Source organism: Sturnira hondurensis, unplaced genomic scaffold (assembly GCF_014824575.4).
Source record: "Sturnira hondurensis isolate 20B ecotype Veracruz unplaced genomic scaffold, ASM1482457v3 Scaffold0008135, whole genome shotgun sequence".
Classification (NCBI taxonomy): domain Eukaryota; kingdom Metazoa; phylum Chordata; class Mammalia; order Chiroptera; family Phyllostomidae; genus Sturnira; species Sturnira hondurensis.
The window spans coordinates 195,114-210,882 of NW_028080766.1; the positions used below are offsets into that span (position 1 = coordinate 195,114).

Below are 15,769 nucleotides of genomic sequence, written 5' to 3' on the forward strand. Positions count from 1 at the left end.
TCTGTAGCCAAATTTGGTCTCCTCATATTCTTTGAATCGTATATTAGCAGCTCCTCTTGAAATTGCAACGTGCCCACTTTTGCATTCTGTGTTTCCACCCCTTCTGTTTCTAAGTTCTGGTGGAGAAAACCAAGCTAAAGGGAATTATGAAGCTCCCGGACATGTCTTTATAACATAACATCCATAACATGGTAATGAAGTATACTTTCCTCTTTTAAGGGTACTTACCTCTTTAACTGGGACTGGAGATAGGATGTTAAGCGAGTAGCCTCTTCCAGCTGCATAAGTAGGCAATTCCGTTTTTCCTGAAGTAGAATCCTGTAGGTAAGAAAATAGCCTATTGGCGGACTTCGAAGACATCAAATATATTTTCCTAACAAGAAATTCAACTATACATTCCATCCCCCACACGATTTCGGTTTGAATGGCTAAATACTAAAAAGCACACCGAAGTCATAAATGCCACAATAACAGAGGCTGTTTTCATCTTGCTAGAAAATGCACCACCGGCCCCCTGAACAACGCCTGATACGCTGCAGGAGCTCAACGGGTGGGTGGACAGGTAGACGGACAGAAGGTAAGGCACACACTCCCTCCACTTTCTCTCTGCTTGGCAAGGAAGCTGGCCAGGCAGTAGCTGCCCGGACAGACACCCTTCTCAAGCCACACACAAGTTTGCCAACGTAGCTTTTCGGGTTAGTTCTCCACTAGAAGCTGCGTCCTGCTCCTGGAAGTCTGGAGGCCGAGCGCACCTTTCCGTGGCGCCCTGCACAGACGTGGCGCGGGCACGCTGGATCTCCTCCTCCAGGCGCCTCCTCTCCCCCTCGAGCCGGGCCACGTCGGCCACAGGCCTCCTCTGCTGGACGATGAGCTGCAGCTCCTGAAGCAGGGCTTCCTTCTCCTTGATGAGCTGCAGCCGGTCCCTGTCGGCCTCGGCCATGCCTGGCCAGGACTCGCTATCAAGCTGGGCCAGTTGCTGCTGGATATTTGAGACTCTGCAAGAAACAGAAAGAGAAAAAGGCAGGAACTTACACACCGTCTTCACTTGTTCTCAGCACCATCACAGATTCTAGCAACTCATTCTACTAAGTACATACTGAAATTACTGCACCGAATGACCGTGAACTCATAGAAATAAATTTGAAAATACGTGTATAAAAATGAGTGTAATTACCCTGCATATGAGACTCGGGGTGACCACATCGTGCTTGTTTCAAAGAACTGACAAAAAGGCTGGCAGTCCTCCACACACCCATGTGCTGTGTGGTTTCAGATTCGTGGTTTCCTGCCTAGTCCTGTCCCAGAGCAGGAGGGAGCTGGCTCTTTGCTCCCCATCTCCCATCACCGCCAGCTAAACACCACTGCACACAGGAGAGGGGCTTCCTGCTTCCTGCCCGCTCAGCCGTGCCTAACTGCCGACACCCACCGTGAGAAAGTTCAGGAGAGACATGCACCCGTCACAGCGCTCCTAAATGAGAAGCCCCGAAGCCCGGTGCTCTACGGGCTCTCTCCTGCCCAGGAGACCTTGACTGTGTGTGAAATTCCAAATGCCGTGCAGACAGCAGAGAGTTGACTAGGGCGGAACGCATGGAGCAGTGAATGGACATACCAGCAAATGTATGGAAGGGCGCGAGTCAGCCCTGGTGAGTGTGCGCGTGGGCATGGCGCAAGCTCCTCCATGGTGCGCTGCCAGTGCAGCGCAGTGAGCTGCACCAACTCTGTTCGCACCACGTCCTCAAGGTGCAAAATACCGACTCTATCGTCATTTTCCGTGGGCCTACATGTCCGTGTGTTTGCCCGGCAAACAGACTACACCATTTTCCATGTCCTGGGGTGTTGGCAAAGGCAGATCAAGTGAAATAGATGTGGCTCATATTTTCAGAGCATCCTTTCAAAGCAGGGGTAGCATGTTTTTAAGTTTAAGTGTGGCTAGACATGAGCATTATCTATTTCCAGGCAGAAACAAGGAATGCCAGACTCAACCGGAACCCAGCGCTATGGAGGACGGAGGTTGGCGTGCATGCCCAAAAACCACATCCAAAGACTTCTCTGAGGTCACAGAGAGCTTCAAGGGCGGCCAATGTCAGGGGCACACAGTCCTGCAGCCTCTAAGGCAGCAGTTCTCATGGTGGAGTCCCTGATCCACAGCCTCTTCGCCACCTGGGAGCTTGTTACAACTGTGAACCTCAAGCTCCACCCAGACCTGCTGACAGTGGCACTCTGGGGACCAGGTGGGGCACTCTGGCTTTTGACAAGCCTTCCAGGTGCTTGTGATGCCTGCTTAACTTGGATACCCTCTGCTTTCAGGCAGCCGGACCTGATCTGGAGGATGCTCATTGGCCTTGGGGCCCTTCGGAACTTGCATTAGGCACCATGCGATGATCCTCCCCAAAACAGGAATGGCGAAACTGCTCCTGAGACTCCCAGTTCCCATGCCCGGGGCACATGTCACTAACCAAAGCTGGCATCCTGCCTGCTGGGCCCAGACTTCAGAATCCTCCTCAACATTGTGTTCCCTGCAGGTACCGACCATCAACCAGCACTGGCCCGTGTGTTAATGCCTGTCAGCCAGCCCTGAACCAAGGCGGTCTCCTCCTGAACCAGACATGAGCATGGGGGCCAGGCAGCCTGGCCAGAGGACCAGGCAAGATCCCGTCCTCAAGTACCAAAGCAACCAGAAAACCCAGAGTCGACTACTTTAAATGTATGCATTTACTCACCTCTGATTCCCCAAGAAGGTAAAGAAAATAGTTGAACGTCAGTAGCTTTATTAGACAAGTTCTTTTCTAAGTTAAAACTAATTTCCTGCAAATGTGTTGGAAAATGGTGCCAAATCATGTCACTGAAAAAACTAATGACAGAGGCAGCTGAATAGAGTTAGGGATCCAACTGCGCTTAGGCGTCCACCTCTGTCTAATTAGCGTAATGAAAATTTATGGCCATCATATAACCGGAGCCCGAGGAAAATACACTCCAAGCAGACCCATAAATAAGTTAGCGCCAAATCAGACACTATACCCAATGAAATTTCTGAAACATTCTACTATAGATCAGGACAAGTCGAAGGTAAGGAATAAATATTAAAATGATGAAGAACAATGAGCAAATCCATTGTGTCCTCATAATTTTTCACTTCCATTTAGTGGACCCACGGGAAAGCCTATCCAAGCCCAGCTAAAGTTAGCACCATTACCCTGTAATATATACTGACTCTCAAACATACACTACAAGCAGCCGTATTTTTAAAGCACTCCTTTTGAGGTTTCTGAAGTTTACACATGGGATCAAGATTCCATTTGAGTTGGGTCCAGGTTAGCCGCTGTGCTACAAGGATTTGAGTTGCTGAGGGTGACGGAAGAAGCAAACCTAGATAATCCTGCTCTTTCCCAGAAAATCTCAAGGAAGGCCCACTATCAGAACAAAGAGTGAGGGGGGAAAGAAGGAATTGCATGAGGGAGGGGAGGCAAAGGGCAAATTTCAAAAGGTCTGCCCACTGCAGGCACCAGAGAAGTCGTACCGGGGCCCAACTTAAACACTGTACTGTAACTTTCCACAGCTTGAGAGGAAAATATGCAAGGACATATGGTGAGGGACAACCTCGGGAGCAGAAACAGAATCTGGAAGAAGCTGAGTTCATGCAACCCATCTGGAAAAGCTGTTTGGGCTGTGCTGAACACTAGGCAAGCATTTCTGTGCTTAAGACTAGTGCTTTTTCAAAAATAATTCCATTTACCAAATGATGCAAATGGCTGTCCACTTCAGAGCCATATATGACTCTGGGACAATGCTGGCACCCATTGCAAGCTGCAATTTCTTTCCCTGTATCTACCTATGCTCTGGAGGCAGACACCCAGCGCCTGCTCTCGGCCAGGTCGAGAGAGACACATGTGTCCATCTGCACTGGAAGCTAAAAGCCCTAGAAGAGCTTTCTTGTACATTCACCAAGGGACAGGCAAGACAGCTTTGCCTTTAAAACAACATGCCTTGTCTAACACACCACTGGCCCGGAGACAAGCCACCCTTGAGGAGCAACCGCCACGGGTTAGGTTTGCTGGAGGAAACAGACTCGCTGCCTAAGGCTAAGGCTAACGCAGTTCTGACGCCCCTTCTGCTATATCCATGCCGAACAGCTGACCCCAGGATTGGAACCCCAATCCTGGACTACCATCATTCCAATTGTGGGTAAAACAAAGGAAAAAATGTCCAGAATGGTCCTTTTCTGAAATATCACTTCAGTGAAATTAAATACATGGGAGCAAAGCAAGGTCATGATTCAAGTTTACAAAAAAGAAACTTTTCCCAGTTCATTTTTAAAGAGAACTGAGAGCCACTTAAAATTGGCAAGGGTTCTTTTTTCCCTACAAGTCAACTGTATTTTTATTGATTCTTATTTTCGATAGGTAAGACATTTTATGGCCTATATATAATCTCTCACAAATGCCTTCAAAAGCTTTAAAATCTATGACCTCGTGCTCACGGCAGTGAAGAAATGAAAGCAAACCGTCAGTCAAGAATTCAGGTTTCATATTTATTATGTGATTTCCAAATTCTATTCCCTGAACAGGTCTAATGTGGACAGAACTAAAATAAGAATCATTTTTCCTTTCCTAGTTTTGCCCAAACACCTTTTCTGTTACAATCCAGGCACCATTAAACTGTGAATGGAAACCTGCATTTATACTGCAGACGTTACTTGGACCTTCACAATTCACATGAAAATCTTAAATATGATTTGCATTTCTCCAAGAAAACATGCACTTTCTATATTACACAGTTTGGAGGCATTTCTACACAGCCAGAGCAATCCCTAATTATTTGACTTACGGCAAATTCTGCAGTCTACTACATAATTTCACATGTCCCTAAAATACTGCTGCTTTCTGGAACAGAAGGGGCAGTCCAGGCAAGCCGCGGGCCCATGTGACAGTGATGAGACGTGACGGATCCCAATGCCACATTCCAGGACGCAGTGTCAGCTTAGAGCCTCGGGCCTTCAGACTTCAATTACAGCTACGGATTTGATACTCTAGGTTTCTCTCCTTAGTTTTCTTTTTGTAAATACCCATTTAAATAAAAATTTATAACTTCAAGAAAATCTCAGCTGAGATCTAAGATGAACGATGGAATCACTTCAGCTGATTGAACTAAACATCGATAAGCTAGCGTCCATTCAGCTCAACTCTTTATTCTACACTGGAAATCTGAGAAGTCTGAATCTAGAATACACGGCACAAGGGTCTACTAATACCCCAACATTCCTCCCTGCCCTCACATCTTTTCCCCTTTGAATGTACAGATCTTCGGAGAGCAACTTCCTTAAATGAAAAGCAGACCGTCTGCAGGCTTCTTTCTCTTGGCCTGAATGGGGAGAGGGAGCCACGACGTCAAGGACCCTTTCCTTTGTTTCCCGTAGCTGAGCCCCACCCCCAAAACCCAGATACACAGTCACTTGAGAAATGAAGAAAAAATCCAAGCGACTGATCAAATTCCACTGGAATCCTAACACTACCCTGATTCCTGACAACGGATGAACAGCAGGACCCATCCTGGCAACAAACACTAAGACACAGAGAAACTGGATGGGCCGAATGTTTTGTTCCTCTCTGGACGGCGAGTGTTTCTATGGAAACAGCTACAGTTTGTGCACAGTTCTGGAACAAGTGCTCTTAGGTTAAAAATAAGGAGCTATCTGCGTCACCAGGATTGCTTCAAGAAGACTCGCTCTTCCAAATTGGCCTTGAAAAATTCTACAATTTTTAACCAATAAAACCTAACCAATATTCCCATCCTAGAGTCTGCCTTGAGAATCCAAACTGATGTTCCTGAAGGGAAAGGAAGCAGCGGTTGTGCGAGTGCATCTCACATGACCCAGAGTTAAGAACACAAAGCTAGTCATGAGAGTGCTGGTTGGGTCTGGAGAATTCTCTAGAAATCACACCACCATTTGGAATTATGAGTGGCATTTCCACAAACACCCTCTAAATTCAAATATACATGGAACCTCTCACTGTCCACAACACTGCATTTTGGTGATTTCCCAACTGTGGAAAAACACTCACATCTAGATATACAAGGAAAGACTTCTCTGATGTACTTAAACACAGAAACTTCTCCTGCTTTAGAAATACCAAAGCCACCCTGACCAGGTTGCTCAGTTGGTTGGAGCGTTATCCCATAAACCAAGAGGTCGAAGGTTCAATTCCTAGTCAGGGCACAAGCCCGGGTTGCGGGTTTGGTCCAGGGCATGTGCAGGGGGCAACCGATCTGTCTCTCTCACATGGGTGTTTCTCTCCCCCTCCCCTTGTTCTCCCCTTCCCCTCTCTCTCTGAAATCAATAAGCATGTCCTTGAGTGAGAATTAAAGGGGAGGGATGGGGGAGAAAGGGCAAAGCCCTGGAGGTTCTGCAGAGGGGGTCGTATGATTTCTGATGACACTGAGCCCATCTGCATAATCCAGGATCATTTCACCATCTCAAGATCCTGAATTTATCAATCCCACCTGCAGAGTTCCTTCTCCACCTGCCCCTGTAGCCCCACGTATCTACAGACAGTAGAAATTTAGGAGCAAGACAAGAGCAAGATGTCTCAACTGCAGTGCTACTGATGCTCTGGGCCGCCTAAGTCCCTGCTGTGGGATTGTCCTGCGTGTACTGGGTGTTTGGTAGAGTCCCCTGGCTCCACCCACTCAATGACAGCAGTCACGAGAACCAAAAATATCCCCTAGGGGCCAAATATTGCCCCGTTAATGGCTGAGATTCACTATGAACAGAGGAATGATGGGGTCTCACATGCTTTGAAAGGATCACTTATCTGGAAAAAAATTCAGACACGGCAATTTAAACAGCCCCAAATCACACACAATTACAGTGAGCTGCACCACCAGTGCAAAACTGCACCATTGTGACCAGGGAAAGCATATGACAGCGGAGAGAATGTCTCCGCCCATTATATTAGTAAAATTTACAAAGAACAATGATATTTAATGATGCTAAGGAGACAAAGAAACAGTACTCTCGATCGTCATAGGTGGCAGTGTGAAGTGGTTAAGTCATTCTGGAAGGCAATTTGGGGACATCTATGAAAATTTTCTATGCACGTGTCTCTAGACCCAGACAGTTCATTAGTAAGTATCTGAGGAAACAGTCATGTCTGCAAGGCTGGGTCTGTTAACAGATGTGCTGTTTGTGAAAAGGAAAACCTGGAACCATCGAAATGTCCATCCATTGGCCGGTGGTTATCACGTGACAGAAGCTATGAATCACATTTAACTACACTGGTCTGAATTTAGTTAAATGTTCACATAAAAGACTGGAAGGTTTCACACTCAACCGTTAATGATGGCAGGTGGGATCAGACAGGGGAAGACGGATGACCTCTATGACAGTGCCTTCGACAAAAACAAGGTATGCATGTATTATTCACATAATAAAATTAAAATACATGTGGAGATATACACATATATGCAAACATGCACATGTTATGTGTGTACAAGCACACATATATACCCTGGCATATGTACTCATATCCAACCAGGAGTAACCCCACTCCCAGGCAGAACCCCTGGGCTCCTCACATATTTTTGTTAGTTGTGAAGGACTTTATCTCCCAAAGATATTAAAGACCACATGTGTGGTCTCTAACAGACTACACCACAGAAACCACTTGATTTCTTCGAAACACCTGCAACAGGGCAGGTATTGAGGAGACATGCAGTCTCTCAGTCCCTCAGCAGCTTCTCTGTGTGGATGAAGCTAGTGGGGTCGCCCACACAGATCAGCCATTGGGAAATCACACAGTGATGGCCCCGCTAAGATGCCACAGTTCTCCAGCACAGACCAGGGGTCCTCAGCCTTGGCACTGGTGACATTGGGGGTAGGTCATTCTTTGTGTGGGGCATCCTGGAAACTGTAGGATGGTGAGCAGCGTCACTGATCCTCACCCACCAGATGCCAAATGCACCTCCCCCGGAGTTGTAACAACCCAAACTGTCTGTAGCCGGAAGTCCCCCAGAGAGCTCCCCTTGCCCCTGCTGGGGACCACTTCGAGTGGGGAAGAGCAGGCCGGGCCGCCCCAGGACGTCTATACGGCTCAGCCCAGCAAGGCATTTCTGAGAGGCTCCCACTGTCCCACAAAGGCTGAAACACTGGGGACAGGACCCTCTTCTGTAGCTGCAGTGTTTTTCAAACCGAGGTTCCAGCAATCTTGAAATACCTCTTTTCATTTAACAGATACGAGGAAGTGCACTGTCCTCCCCTGAATAAGTTTCTCAAATACTCAACTGTTTGCCCAAATGTATTATCTCCACATACCATCTCTGGAAAACAAAGAAATCACTTGCTATGTTTGGTAAATGTCACAGCGAAACACGTAACAATTATGTTCCCGAGTGTAGCAACCACCTAGTTTCTGCGTTTTATACAACACAGCAAATTCCAGCGCCCACATTGTGCACTTCCAGAAGAAACATGTGAGAATGAGCAGAGGAACACTCGGAAGGGACAACCGCCTGACAAACCCCAGGCAGCTCAGGGGGGAAGGAATGAGCCTAGATGGGGAATCTGAGCTCGGAGATAAGCAGCGCGGCCACAGGGGCTTGGCCACGGTCCATGGGCAAATGGAAAGCCCACCACGGATACCTCGGGAAAAGACGGGAAGGATGGGGTAGAGGCCTGGGCAAACAAAGGCCCATGTCAGTCCCAGCCTGCCCTCCAGCGGGGAGTCAGATGATCGGCTTTTGTTGCTATTTTTACATTTTCTAAAAAGGCAACAAAGTGGATTTCCAGACATCCATGAATGATACAGTATACTGAGCAGACCCAACTACTAAGCTTCCAGAAAGGACCCCCTCACCCCACTTGGCATTCCACTCCTCTTCCCCCACCCCCTAAGTCAAAAGAAACTTTAAAAAGATATGCTTTATAGGTTTCCAAAGTACATATTTTTGAATCATTTGGTTTTAAGACTCTTTCTAGAATGCAAAAAAAAAACCCCACAGTCTCTAAAAGGAGGACACGGATGCTGGGCCAGGGTCAGGCTGTTGGAACCAGGGCCCCGCACACATGGGGCACGCTGAGAGTCCCGTGCGCCTGTGAGGGCTACACACCATCTCTCAATTTGGCCCGTGCCCTATAGTTAGGACTGGGAGGGGGACTGGGAGGGAGACTGCGAGGGAGGGAGGGAGGGAGGGAGGGAGGGAGGGAGGGAGGGAGGGAAAGACAAACTTGAAAATGCACAAACAAGGACAAGTCTCGATTTTCAAAAGGCCGATGATTCACAACACAGGTTAACGGAAATAATGGCCTTTCAATTCTCACTATCAGAATGAAATGGATTAGGTCACAGGCAGTAAACACAAGGCCCATGGGCCGAAACCTTGTTTTATCCAGCCCGGCACCTTGTTTCTACCTGGTGGCAGCACCAAGCTCCTCGCCCCTAGTTAAGGAGAAGTTACATTTATTTATACGGTCCTAAAATTACATTCAACCCTTTGAAGGCAACTGTGAGGCTGATGTGGCCCCCGGTGAAATGAGTTGGACACCCCTGGATTAGGTACTGCCAGCACCTGTTGACCTAATCCTTATTAAACTGTCTCTCAAACCAAGATACATGACTTTTGCCATTAACCTATGGAGTTAGAAGCCACATATTTAAGAGAGAAAACCATTTTGCTTCAGGCAGTCTGAAGGACTGACGCTCAGATAAAAGGGAAGGAGGGAGGGGTACGAAGGGAGGGAAGGAGGCAGGGTGGTAGGAAGACAGGGGGCTAGGGAGTTCCGAACTACCCGACAGGATAAGGAAAGCCAAAAAAGTCTCTATTTTTATTCAATCATATCTTTATAACTCTTTGCAATTTTGAGAGTTTGACCATTTTAAATGGACATGAAATTCTGTCTACAAGGAGGGACCCCCCCCAAAAAAACAGAATTTATTTACAAAAATTGTGTATTCATTCTTACATGTTTAAACTTCAGTCACCATCAAAGCACTCTCCATCTGATGCAATACACCTATTGAGACATTTTTTCCACTGCTCACAACAGTTTCTGAACTCATCAATTTTGATGCCCTTTAGTGCTTCTGCCCTTGTTTGTTTCACCTCCTCCACATGAGCAAAACGTTTCCCTTTGAGAACCGTTTTTCATCCAGAGAAACAAAAAAAAGTCAGTCGGGGCAAGATCAGGTGAATAGGAAGGGTGGGGCAGGGGGGGTCGTGCCATTTTTGGTCAAAAACTGCTGAACACGCAGCACTGTGTGTCCAGGTGTGCTCGTAAATCAGCCATCATGAAATGGGCAAATGCATTCAAACACTCTTCAAAAAAAAACTGCTGAAGCCCGAACGTAGCCCCTCACACCACCACCAACTGGTGCACTGATCCAGATGGGTTTCTAGAACACTTGCCTAGCAGGGGAAGCCTCTACTACGAGGGGCTTGCCCTCCAAAGGATAATTCTGGTTTTTTGGGGTCTCCCCTCGTATGTCTTAAGAAGTTCCTTTATTTTTCATTCTATCAGACACCCCTTTCCAATAAGAAGGGGACAATGACACAGTGGAATGCCAGAAAGTCTTTGCACAGGAGAAAGCAGGAAAGCAGAAAGCAAGATTTGAAAATGGAGCTTCTTACCTCTTTTTGGCTTCCTCGTACTGCCAATTAAGCCTGACTCGGTCTACAAGTCTTGTCTTATCGTCGAAGACAAACTTTCCAAAACAGAGTGGGGTGGGTGGGGGAAGGAAAGCATATTAAAAACATACTTTCAAAATAGAAAATTCATTTCAACTTTTAGCAACAATGAGGAATATCTGAATTTATCTTCCCATTTCCACTGCTCAAAGGTCTGGAAGGAAACACACCAAACAGTACTCGGTGGCCACCTCTGATCAGTGGTGCTGGGCGACTTTTGCTTTCCCAACACTGGTGGATTTTTTTTAAACAGTGAAAGTATACTTATTTATTGTGTCCTTTCAAACAATAAATTAAGTTTCCAAAGAAATGTGGAACTACTTGATAAAAATTGGTACAAAGGCAAAAGAATTCACCACATGTGCCGCAGATTCTCAGGGACCGAGGCAGTTCGCCACTGGCTCGGCTCAGCAGCACAACCAGCCATTCTCCGCGGCCGTTTTCACAGAACCAGGAGAGAACCCTCACACTAACCTGCTCCTCTCAAACTGGTTAAGAGTCTGTAAATTCTAATTCTAACCTCATGATAAGCAGCAATGACTGAGTCACACAATTCACTGAGTCTTGTACTTCTTTCCTTCCTGCCTGCCAACATCTCTGGACAAAAATGCCAGATATTTTTGACTTATAGATTCTTCTCATGGTCACCATACTCTTTAAACCAAAGATGCCTGGTCACAAATGCCCGATCCTACTTCAAAGAACAATGAGGGCAAAACTGAAAAGAGGGCCAGTCCAGAACATCCAACACATAAGAAGACATTATTTAAAATATTAGATTCCCCTCAAAGAGGCACTACCTACCCAAATTTGAAAATATTAGATAATTATTTAAAACCCAGAGGTTTCTGTCAATGGTCCTTCCCTTCCTTTTTCCCCCTCTTTATTTAATTTGAGGGAGGGCATTCCATTCCATTGATATTGCATCTTGACTTAAGCAGCCCAAAGGAAAAGAAGCCATCCAAGCTGTTTTTCCATTCATAACAAATAAATGATAAACGTACTCAACGGCATTACAGCAGTAGTGTTTTCAAGCATTTGTGGCTAACTCAAGGTTTCACTAATCAACAAAAAAGGGCATTATGAAATTCTTTCAAGTCCCAAACAAAATTAATTTTAATTCAATTCAATTTCCTGCCACTGTTTTAGAAGAGTAAGAAATAGCACCAAAGTACAACCCAAGGCTGATACAGCCACAAAGCCTTGGAAAATCACTGGTCTAAGCCAGAGATCAGCAAACTAAGGCTGGAAGGCTCCATCCGGCCTACCACCTCTTTTTTATAAATAAAGTTTTATTGGAACACAGCCCCACCCATTATTCACATATCGCCTATGGCTGCTTTTGTACTACAACACAGCTGCGTAGGTGCGGCAGAGACTGCATGGTCTACAGGGCCTAAAGAGTTTGCTATCTGGACCTTTACAGAAAAAGTTAGCTGATTCCTACTCTAGAAAGTCCTATGTGTATCAGAAAAAAACATCTAAACTCAACTCTCGAAAGCATTCTGCCATTTTCAAAAACCCAAATCACAAAAGTTAGAGGGAATAAGCAATTAAATGGTATCCCAGGCCACTGAACCTTCACAGCTGGATATGAGATTTTTTTCCTTCAAATTTAGTGTCACAAAAGCCAAAACATCTCTGAAGAGAAGGTACAAAATTAAAGCAAATGAGTGATGGCAACCCAAAAGCAGCCCTTCTCTCCCAACCCACCGGGTTCTCCCCCTGGGGAGCATACCTCTCCGATAATGTCCGTCTGAGACCCAGCATCGCAGAACTGGTGAGACTCGCCAAGAGCGCCCTGATGGTGAGGGGGCTCTTGTGGGTCGGTCAGAGAAAAGTTATTCCTGAACCCATCAGTGAGCTTGGCCAGGCTCTGCAACAGAACGAACAAGCCAGTTGAACAGAGATGGTAACGTGCCTCTCTTTCTAAAAGCAGCTGATTCACTCCGCTAGCAGGTCAGCCGCTTCTTCACTGGAGGGCTGGCCGCCCCAATTCCATTCCATTAGATTTAAAAGAAACGTCCAGCACTGCATGCACCCGTAACAAAACACTCAGCGATTGAAATCAGATAGCAGTTGAGTCCTCCTGGCACAATGTAAATAATATCGAGAACTGTGGTACCATTCTTATTGTTTTTCAAAATTTTGTGTCTCCTTTAAAAAAAAAAACAACAAAAAAACCATTCCCTCCAAAAAACCCCAAACTCCTTGAACCAGAGAGTAGATTCCGAGAAAATCAGTCTCTTTGGTTCTAAGCTACCTGGTTTGGGGCACTGTGTTCTGGCAGCCCTAGGAAACTCATATGTGTTATTTTAAATATATATGTATACATACACATACAAGATATATGCATACATAATATCATATATACACGTACATCTTAGAATACATATGAACTGTACATATGATAAATACAGAATATGTTTTAGTATTCTATGTGCACAGAACACTATGTACATGGTATGAATGAAGGAAAGAGAGCCAAGTGGCGGGCAGACGGGCAGGGCCCTGAAGAGCTCTGCCTCTCACCTGCATCAGGTCCCGCCTCTCCTTCTCGCCTGTGCAGATGGCTTTCTTGATGGTCCGGAGCTCATTCATTATAGCCTGTGCCTCATCCAGTTTGTAGCTGGTGTGAGCATTTGACATCTTACGGTCAATCCTGGTTAAAAGAGTAAAATATTGTCATTCTATGCGAGATGATCGCATTCATTAAACATTGTCAAAACCTCAAAAGCTTCACAGAAAGGTAGAAAGCAAGGTTTTGGCAAAGGAGGACAGAGACAGCATGGAGCCCCCTTGTCGTGGTGGACAGAGGTGAGACTTGTGCCATCGGGTGAGGACGACGTACAGCCAGGGTCCCCCTAGCGATAAGGCGACGAGGTCACCAGCCTGAACAACTGCCTGAGATTTTAAACTCCCCTCTCCGAGAGGAGGATCAGGTCTTACTCACTTATCCCCAGCATCTGGTCAAAACCACCTACTAAATAAACATACAACTGAGTTTTGTGTGCAAGGAGGATATATGGGAAACAGCAACAAGTAGTGACCTTTCACTAAAGATGCCTTGTACAAAAGTTGAAAACTTATGTCTCCTTTATGTATCTCTTTCTTTTATCTCATGCTGGTTCTAATTTATCCTTCTCTCTCGACTACATACCTCCTCAATTCTTTCCTTCAATTCAAACATTCCTTCCTTCCTTCCTTCCTTCCATTCAAACTTCCTTCCCTCTCACTATTCCTTCCTTCCTTCCTTCTCACCTGCCCGTGTGCACAGGCCTGCTTCTGGGTAGCAGAAGGACAGGAATGACCAAAATGAGGCTTGGCTCTGACCTTCCAAGAGCACGCAACGTCCTGCCCCATGCCCTTTGCCACATCTTCCATACCTAAGTCTTGAGTCTCAGAAGACCTCAGGGCTAAAGAAGTTGGAACCCTTTGTTCCGGAAATGGAATGCATTCCTCTGGAAAGTCACTAGCGCACATAGCAGGTTCCACCTCCACCATTACACTGCTTCTGGTTCTAAGTTACTGCCCCTATGTTAACTGAAAATCTAGATCATAATGGCCAGTCCAAATGCCCTTAATTTCTACTCGCAGGAAAGCATCCTGGCATGCAGGTGAGGACAGGTGACACTCCAGCTCTACAGTGGGACCCTGGGCAAGTCAATTCACCTCTTTAAACCTCAGTTTCCTCATCTCACATGCAGATACTAACAATGTTTCTCCCATTTAATACGAAGGTGTAAGGAAAGAGCTGATCTGGCAGAAGCCCGATGTGTGATGTTTGTGGTGATTATTGCTATTATCAGGACAATTCTGGATCTACTTACTCATGGGAGTAAAAGTAAATAATTCACCAACTCTGGTACTTTATTATCATTAACAAATTCCTGGCCACATGCGTCACAACTCACAGCAAAACTCAGCACCGGAGCTGATCTGAGCTGTCAGCGCCCTTGGAACGAGAGAAGGACAAATAGAACAAGCAGGAAACCATCCCCTCCCTTTGGAAATGGGCTCGGGGGCTCAGCGGCGGTGCTGTGACTGCCATCAGTTTCAAATCAAATATTTATGAAAACTGTTCCCAAGTCCTCTTCCACAGACAGCGGATGCAGGCGCACCATGGGACCCCACACATTAAATGGGGACATCCCTAAATCCCAACATGGCCTGGCCATGTGTTTTTCCACTTCAGCTTTTGTAGGAGAATCAAGAGTCTCTAACGCAAGACAGAAATAAAAGGCCATCCATCTCACATCTGCCAAGGAAGTGGCCTGACTTTTCTTGCAGAAAAAAATCTACTCATTTACATAATAATAATGTCTTCTTGTATTCATCTTCTGATCAAAGGCTTCCCAATACATCTCATTTATGGCATAAACCACAACCCACATAGGCTGATGAACTTTGTAGAGAAAGATGACGGCATTTCCAGACTGAAAAAACAACACAAACCTAAGGCCAGAAAAGTCTGATTTGTCTGCAACAGTCAGGGACCACGGCCCCTGCTCACCAGGTCTACCGGCTGCTCCAGAATGAAAACACAGCCGAGGGCTCACCACCCGACACTGACACCCAGATGGAGAAGTGAAACTTCACTGCCTTAAACGAAGTTGTTTCCATTGCCCGAAAATCTATGCTAGTCCAATAGCCACAGACACATAGCCACCGCTCAGGCTGCACCGAGGGATGCCAGCTACGTGAGCCCCAGCTTTGTACTTAAGTGTTGTGATTTCCTTTTCACTTTGAGCATCTATAAAGCCTAAGGGTGGCCACGAGGAAACCCAGGAACAAAGCCGGCAGTCTCTTAAGGCCCCAGCTTCCAAGCTGGGAACGGCTGCCACACAGAGGAAAATGGGCTGCATTTCCCATCCGGCAGAGGGATCGGCACCCTGTAATCCATCCTATCAGCGGACACTGCACAGTGCTTAGGAGAAGTTCAACTTCACTACCACAGACACTGGCTCCAGCCTTAGCTCTACTAGAGTGCTCTGAGACCTTGAAGAAGAAGAAGGAAGACTGGCCTGGAGCAGCTGTTTTCACTCAGTTCCAAGGGTATCCCCACGTGGTGAGCAGGAGTAGCTAAAGGGGA

At 46.3% G+C, this 15,769-nt stretch overlaps 1 protein-coding gene across 9 annotated transcripts in view; it reads right to left on the bottom strand.

Annotated features, from left to right (window-relative positions):
- Positions 1–15,769, bottom strand: part of WWC3 (WWC family member 3) — a 97,370-nt gene that overhangs the window by 22,926 nt on the left and 58,675 nt on the right. For all 9 annotated transcript variants that reach the window (XM_037053877.1, XM_037053874.1, XM_037053871.1 and 6 more), the window contains 5 exons: positions 13,210–13,339; positions 12,416–12,553; positions 10,621–10,694; positions 753–995; positions 229–318 (listed from right to left, as the gene is read on the bottom strand). In XM_037053877.1, coding sequence (XP_036909772.1) covers positions 229–318; positions 753–995; positions 10,621–10,694; positions 12,416–12,553; positions 13,210–13,339 — 675 coding nt within the window. The remainder of the gene's footprint in view (positions 1–228; positions 319–752; positions 996–10,620; positions 10,695–12,415; positions 12,554–13,209; positions 13,340–15,769) is intronic.